This window comes from Capra hircus, chromosome 24 (genome assembly GCF_001704415.2).
Source record: "Capra hircus breed San Clemente chromosome 24, ASM170441v1, whole genome shotgun sequence".
NCBI lineage: Eukaryota > Metazoa > Chordata > Mammalia > Artiodactyla > Bovidae > Capra > Capra hircus.
The window spans coordinates 60,259,285-60,267,279 of record NC_030831.1 but is presented as its reverse complement, the minus strand read 5'-3'; the positions used below and the strand labels follow the sequence as shown (position 1 = coordinate 60,267,279).

The 7,995-nt window shown below is 49.5% G+C and overlaps 1 protein-coding gene across 1 annotated transcript in view; it reads right to left on the bottom strand.

The window, feature by feature from the left end:
- CDH20 (cadherin 20) overlaps window positions 456–7,995 on the bottom strand; it is a 213,400-nt gene continuing 205,860 nt past the window's right edge. Inside the window, exons 11-12 of the mRNA XM_018039785.1 lie at window positions 6,644–6,895; window positions 456–2,043 (exon numbers count right to left, since the gene is read on the bottom strand). Coding sequence (XP_017895274.1) covers window positions 1,538–2,043; window positions 6,644–6,895 — 758 coding nt within the window. The 3' untranslated portion in view covers window positions 456–1,537. The remainder of the gene's footprint in view (window positions 2,044–6,643; window positions 6,896–7,995) is intronic.

Genomic DNA, 7,995 nt, shown 5'->3' with positions numbered 1-7,995 from the left:
CCTTGTTAGGAAACATATATAAATATGGTTCCAGCCGTATTTGAGCCCATCCAGTATCGACAAGATGTACGTATTTGTTGTGTATTTTTGGTAGATATTTGATTTGCCAACAAAACAGAGATGAAAATAGCATGTCTGGTGGCTACCTGCAATACCCTCTCAGGAGATGAAAAAATATGGGCTAAACTCATTACTGTGTTGTTGCTGTTATCAAACCATCCTTCGGTCTTTTAAGAGATGGGGAAATGAAGACAATTCATGGACATCTTTACAGGGTCACAGGTTAAAGCATACATTCATTTGATCAATGACCAAAACAGAATGCACAGCCTCATACTACGGTGCTTCGGCCTTTGCCTTATGAATCAGCTCCAGCTGCAAGAACCTCAGACTAGGTCAGGATCACAAAACCATCTCTTACCTGCTCAGCAATTAAATGTGCAACAGACTTTCCCTTCTATTTAACTTTTATTAAAAGAAGTGCTAAAGGTACTGAGATACAGTACATCATATTTATTACCAAAATTATTAACAAATATACAAAACTTATACATGTAATTTTCTTACATCCATTTCCTCTCTATAATACTGATTTGTGTTCAAGTAGGTTATCTACAGTATGTAAACATCCCTGTGATTGACCTCACACAGATTAGGAAAGCCCACTAACCCATGCTTTTATCAGATACTTCTTTTTATTTGGCTTTCATTTCGTAGCATCTAATCGTCACATTTGGCACATGGAAGAGACATCTACAGTGCAAAAGGGGCAGATTTTCTGGTTTCCTTCCCAACAGTTTTTCAGGGGCACAGTTAAAGAGCTGAGGGAACAAGAGCGCTAACTCGATGGAGGTGGATTGGCTGTGATGCCAACAACTCTTGGTTCAGCCGTTCAACTTGAGCTTAAAGTCAATGCCTCTTCCTTCTCCCACCCCCCATCCCCCCCATGCAATGCCAGTTAGGCCTTAACCTGGTCTTAAAAGGACGGAAAGAGATTCCATCCAGCCCAGACCAAGCGAGGTTAATCTCACCGAGCAGTCATTCCGTGTTCTTCTGTGTGGGTTGGTTTGTGCAGTGCGATGCGCCTGCCAAATCCATACATGGAGAGAATAGAATATAACTTTTTTAAAAAGCCCCCAAACAGGAGATTAAAACAGTTTTCAACGGCCACCTCTGCACTGAAAAGCTCAGCCTCTCTGAGGTGGCAACGAAGACGAACGCCTTCGTGAGTGGCGGAGACAAGCCAAGCCCGCCACGCCTAAGTAACCTCAGACTGCACACCTTGGGATACAGGATCACAAAAATTTAAAAATAAAATAAAATAAACTAAAGGTCGTTGGCGGTTCTGCCCCCCTCTTCCCGTGTTTCCTTTTGAGGACGTAGCTTAATCTCACCGAGTAAAGCTGATCCAGAGAGAGCTCCGCGCGCCCCGGCCGCGCTCGCCCGCACGCCCTCGCGCCCGTGGACCGGGCGCCTCTCCCGCGAAGCCGCCGCCCAGAACGGCCAATGCTGGCCGCGCGCCCGCCTCCCGGCCCCGTCACCACCGGGGCGCGGGCCCCTCCGACGCCCCGTAGAGCTCCGCCAGCTTCCGGAAGCGGGGCCCCCAGTCCGTGAGGAAGTCGAAGCTCTGCTCCGAGTCCGACGTGGCCGACTGCAGGGAGCTGAGCGAGCCGGCGAGCGAGCCGTCGCCCTCGAACATGTAGGTCTGCAGGGAGTCGAAGGGCGGGGCCCACAGGTCCATGTCGGCCTCGTAGAGCTTGGCCAGCACGTAGCTGTGCACGGTGCTGCCGACGGCGCACGCCTGGGGCACGTAGCGCGAGAGGCTCTCGATCTCGGGCAGCATGTCCTGCCGCGTCTTGGGCGCGCCGGCCGCCTGCGCCTCGCGGGGGTTCCACATGGCCGCGATGTCGAAGGCCTCGGTGTCCTCCTCGCCGCCGCCCTCGTCGTCGTAGCGCACGATGTTCTCGTGAATGTTCTCCTCGTCGTCGAGGATGTAGGGCTGCTTGCGGTGCCTCCGCAGGGACAGGATGAGCAGCACCAGCACTGCGGGCACAGAGGGGCCGGGTGGGCGCGGGGGCCGCGCGGGCCCTGGGAGCGGGGAGAGTCGGGCGAGCCCCGGGGGCGGGGAGGGCGGGGAGGTGTGGGGGGGACGCTCGGGGCAGGAGTCGGGGGCCAGGCGGGGTTTGGGCGTCACCTCACGGGCACCCCGGTCTCACTCTGCCTGCCGCGTAAGCGGAGCGCTTGCTGCGCCTTACCTGATGTGTAATTCCTGGTTCTAGCAGACGTGAGCGTGATAGTCTCAGTCATGTGCGACCCCCGCGACCCCGTGGACTGAAGCCCCTCAGCCCCGTTTGTCCACGGGATTCTCCAGGCCAAGGATGCTGGAGTGGGATGCCCTTCCCTTCTCCAGGGGATCTTCTCCACCCAGGGATTGAACCTGCGTCTCCTGCGTTGGCAGGTGGGTTCTTTACCACCGGCAGCCCCTGGTCTCTGCCTTACTTTATCGCAGTGAAATGCGTGTGAGTGTCTACACCCAACCACCCAAGTGTAACGTCTCATTAACCAGGCACAAAGCCCGGTGGCCCGCCATGGAGGATATGCTTAAGGATTGGGTGATGTCTTCTGACTAGGTAAGGATGCATGTGTATTTCTCTTGTTGCAATGTGAAAACCTTACTCTGTAGGTGAAATCCTGCCTTTTTTTTTTTTAATATTGGTGTCTCTAAAGGATTCTACTCTAAATATACTGTTGACCCTTGAGCAACATGGATTTGAACTACTGGAGTCCACTTCATTGGAGTCCACTTCATTGTGGATTTTTTTTTTTTTTCTGGTGAGTACATGGTACAGGACTTGGGCTTGCTTGCCGCAGATGCTGAAAGGTGGATACTGTGGGCCAGCTGTTAAGCTGTACACAGGCAGGGCTGCACCCCTCACCCCACCCCACCGTTGTCCAGGGGCCAGCTGCGATCCTGCAGTGATGCAAATGCATACAGACACATGTGCTAAATATGAGCCAGAGTCTTTGTCTTTTCATGTTTTCTCCAAAAAATAAGAGTGCATGAATGACTGCCATTGTCCAGTTAACTCAGATTCCTCAAGAAAGCCTCCTTTAGAGAGATGGTCCTGGCTTTCTGGATCCAAGGGTGTTCACGGAAGAGAGGGAGTGAGCAGTGGCATTTTATATAATTCATCATGTTATCAAAGAAGTGCCACACTGTTAGATGTGCCCTTGCAGGTTTGGATAAAATTTTATCCCAACAAATTTTTTTTTTTTTTCCTCCAGGGTATGTGTTCAGTGGGGTTTAAAGGAGAGATAGAGATAAGCCCATTGAACTGTTTATCTCTGTGACTGAAAATGTTTTCCAGGAAGTGTCTTGAGGTTTTGGCTGTAGAACCGCTATTGATTTTTTAAATTTTTTTCTGGTGTGCTTTGTTACAGCTGGTGAACGTGACAGCTTGACAACCCTGCACAGTAAGACCCTGATTTATCCAAGGAAGGGAAATGGAGTACAGTCATATGCCTGTTAAGATTATGGGCTAACTTAAAGAAATCATAGTAGCTGTTTTTAAAACCTGAATGTGGAATGTGAGTTGCAATTAATAACGTTAATACATGATGTTTCCCTGTATAGCTTGGGTGACACCATGCACGCATAGGAACAGATATAAACTCTTGTGTGTTATCTCTGTGTTGTAACCCAGCCTACAGAACCGTGGGATTTTGGAGAAGTGGGCTAATAGGACTTAAAGGAAGTGGTGGCTTGAAGTGGGCTGTGGTGGTTGGGGTGTGATTTGGATGGATGGATGCAGGTTTGCAAAGTGGGACTGTAGGTGAACTTGCTGTGTTTGTGGGATTCAGGGAATAGTTACTAAACTGCAGTATTTGGGGGAGTTATCTGAAGCAAAGGGGAAACAAAGTTGAATATGACATGATTTCTTTTTTTATAGGCTGGCGATCTAAGGAGATGATAGACGTTAATGATTGATATCAATCAGGCAGTGATAAGGACTATCATAGAGCTACAAGAGTTTCACAGAAATCACAGAAGCAGGACCAGTTCCTTCTTCCTGGCGCACTGGGAAGACCTCCCCACCAGTGACGCTGGAGTGATGGGTGTGGGATTTCAGAAAATGCTGGGAAGCAAGCTGGAAAAATCTCTTTAAGTTTCTACTGGGAAGAATTCTGGTATTGCCAGAATTTTTGACAGTAGAAATTTCCAGTAGAGAATTAGGGACTTTATAGAGCTCTTAAAAAAATAAAGATTGCTGCATGTCTTATTTTTTAGGTAATCTGGTTTAAATGGCTCAGAAGGTAAAGAATGCACCTGTAATGCAGGAGACCCGGGTTTCATCCCTGGGTCAGGAAAATCCCCTGGAGTCGGGAATGGCAGCCCACTCCAGAATTCTTACCTGGAGAATCCCTTGGACAGAGAAGCTTGGCAGGCTACACACAGAAAGTCGGACAGGACTGAGTGACTAACACTGTCACTGATTTAAGTAATAAGTATTATATAACCCCCTAAAAAATCAAATTTTGGGGAAAATGACCCTATTCCACTGAAAGGCTTCCCTGACAGAAGAGAATTGGCTCTAGGGATGCTTATTATTTAGGCTCTGTAGGCTCAATGCCTATGAGATAGGGCCTATGAGATTTTCTGGGAGCTAGATACATATTTGAGACGTGAAAAAAATACATAGTCAAAATTAATATGCTTATATACTTGTCCACAAAATATGTTTTTGACAAATCAACTGCACTTCAGTCTTACTCAGTTTTCTGAGTTATATTTAATGTGAAATGTGCACTTTTAGAAAAAAGTGCCTAAGAGTGTAAGGATTTTAGGACAGCTTTGCTAAGTTGAGGTACTGAAAACTGTCTGTTCATCACATACAATTCAAAAGACAAGACATAATGGGTTTGGGAGCCACAGGATAAATTGCCCCGTGCACACCACTTCTGGCCCAGGCGCCTCTGTGCCAGTCTCTCAGTCAGTCTCTCTGTAATGGTGGTCCCTTCTACTGTTTGTGGGATAGAGTGAATCTATCATGTAGACATTTCCCAAAGACAGAAGTAAGGGCAGCCAGACTGGAAATTTCTCCTAGGAGCAAGTTTCTTCAAAGGCCTCTTGCAGGGTATCCTGTTATGCACGCAAGGACCCCCAGTGCCACCTTCTGGACACTCAGGGAATTGCAGGAGGGTTTTATTTGTCAGTGTAGAAAGGGACCAGAAACCTAAGTTCTCTCTGATCCAGGGATTCAAGGACTTAGAAAGGCAACTTCTTTATACTGTTACCTCCCTTCCCTTAGCACTGAGCTGAGACAACAGTAGTGATCCGCGTGGTGTACTTGAAGACGTTTTTTGAGAAGCGTAGTCAGCAGGCCTGCGAGAAGTGCACTGGCACTCTGCAGTCGGCCTTTCTTTGGTCTGACTCGGTCTCTTGGTGTGGAGGCAGACTTCAGATCAGGGCTTACATTCTGATTTGTCCCCACTGCTTTACTCTTTTCCCTTGTAGAATTCTAGGGTTTCTTCCACGTTGAATAATAATACTGTTTACGAAGTCCGCTTTTCTCTAAGCAAACTATCTATGCTCTGAATCACCTCAGTCAGCAGAGGTGGGAGCTGTGCACAGACATTTCTTGGTTTCAGGGATCGGTTTAGGTGTTTCACTGTTTGCTTTTGAGTGTGGATGTTGAGAATGACGGCACGAATAGCCTTAGGCACCAGGGGGCTGGGTGGCTGCCTGGCAGGCAGTGTGGCTCTAGACGAGCAAGGCCCCCTGTCCCAGCAGCGCCCTCCCACTGGCCTGTCCTCACGCCTCTCTGCTTCACCAGCGGAGGCCCCCGGCCCTGGCAGGAGGCCCGCGGCCCTGGGCCATGTGCTCAGGCCCCACACAGCCTACCCTCCCAGCTACCCGTGTGGCTCAGTCTGAAACTTCTTTCAGCTCTCTGCTCAGAGATGCTCTTACCAGTGAGGTCTTCCCTGACTGCCCACTTAAATGACGCCCAGCTCTGTCTCCTCTGCTCTCGGGACTCCATGTCCCTCCTTCTTTCTCTGTAACACTTACCACCTCCGGGAGCTGGGGGTGAACATTCGGGAGCAGGGCCGCACTGCTCAGATGCAGGGATGTGCAGAGTGGGGCCTGCCTGCCTTTCAGTCCTGGCTCTGCCCCTGAGGTTTGGCTTGGGCCTGTTGCTGCCTGTTTGTGATTTGTAATAGCTGTTCCATATCTGAGAGGGGGGCGTTAGGAAAGGGGATCATCACATCCTGTCCAGAATTACCATGTAGGTTCTGTGATGTCAGAATGACTTGCTTTGCTTCAAAGTAAGCTCTGTGACGGCTGGGACATTTCTGTCTTACTAATCCCAGGATCTAGAATGGCGGCCTGGCTCTAATAAATGCTTGATAAACGTGTGCTTTGATCTGGCCTTGAAGGGACAAGTCTTCCCTCTCTTTCCTTTTTCCCAGCATTGCTCCGCCACCCTTGCAGTCAGCCCGGTGTGGAAAACCAGTCCTGGCCAGCGGAGTTAGGACGCTGACAGGATACTGTCTAGGACAGCACGTGCAGGGCCCCCCAGCGTGAGGAGGAGCCGCTCACTCACCTAGGAGGCCCCCCCAGCATGGGGAGGAGCCGCTCACTCACCCAGCAGGACGAAGACGCAGGCCAGGATGGCGATGAGCGCGCCGCGGCTGAGGCTCACCGGGAGCATGTAGGCCTCGGGGCTGCAGGACAGCACATGGCCCTCGTCGTCACAGCCGCACACCTGGATGGTCAGCGTGCCCGTGCTGCTGAGCACCGGCGGCCCACCGTCCGAGATCAGGATGGGCAGGTAGAAGACACTCTGTTCCTGCTGCCGGAAGCCGGACCTCCTGGTCAGAATGCGGGCGGTGTTGTCTGGAGCAGACAGGGATTCCAGGATTGGAAAGGGAAGAGGGAAAAAGAAGGGAGTGGAAAGGAAGAACCACGGAGAGAGTTAATTTCGGGGATTGGGGAAAGCAAGGGGCAGGAACTCGGTGGGGAAGGCGGGAGAAGGGACAGCATTCCCTGGAGGGGGTCGGCTGCTGCCCCTCAGATTTGTCAGGATCAGCAGTTGGGTTCAGAAAAAAAGATTTTTGCTTGCTTCTAGGCAAAACCCTGAGGCCTAGGAGAGAAACCCTTTTTGAGAGCCTGTCTTTGCCTTTGTGACATAAAGTGCCCAGGGCGAACTGTCAGGCTTCAGATCTAACTGAATTGTCCCTGGGAAAGCTCGGAGGAAGTGAACAATCGCTGGTGACTTGTGGCCCCTGTTTGTTCCCACTCAGCAGCTTTCCAAGGCCCCGCTGCTGCTTTTGTGCCTCCAGGAAGAGAATGCGGAGGAGCCCGCGTGGCTCTGGCAGACTGCTGCTTTTTGCCACTGTGGCTGGATTCCTGTCTTTGGCTATTTGCTTTTATGCCTTTGAAATGCAGTCACCAGTTCCTGTGCTTTCTGATGAACTTGCTCATTTAGCAGAAGCTTATTTGAAATCCCCTAATCATATGACACACCCTGTTATTTCCCACTACTTGGTGGTCTGAGTTTAAGCAGTCCATATGAATTTGGTGAAAATTCAATACTGGTTTCCCCCCCCAGTTTTAAAGAGGATTAGCCAGCTTGTTTGGTAAGTTTTTACAAAGCTGGTGTGTGTGTGTATATTTACATTTGCTTAATGTAATGTTTTAGGATCTTTTATTTTTCAATCTGTTCTCAAGTTTTCTTGAGTGGGTTTTTGCAAAGCTGGTGTCTTTTTCAGCAGAGGAAAAGTTTGAGATCTGGAAGGACATATAAGCAGTGACTCTCAAAGCCAGCATTAGCAATATGGAAGGTTCTCTGGATGCATTTCACATTTTACAGGGAGGAGTCTAGAATGTCATAAAAAATTCTGAGAGCCTAATCAAAGGAAACGTTACTAATATCAGTATCAGTATTTCTTACATAATAAAGGATTATACTTTTCCATGCTCTTGACTTTGGATAT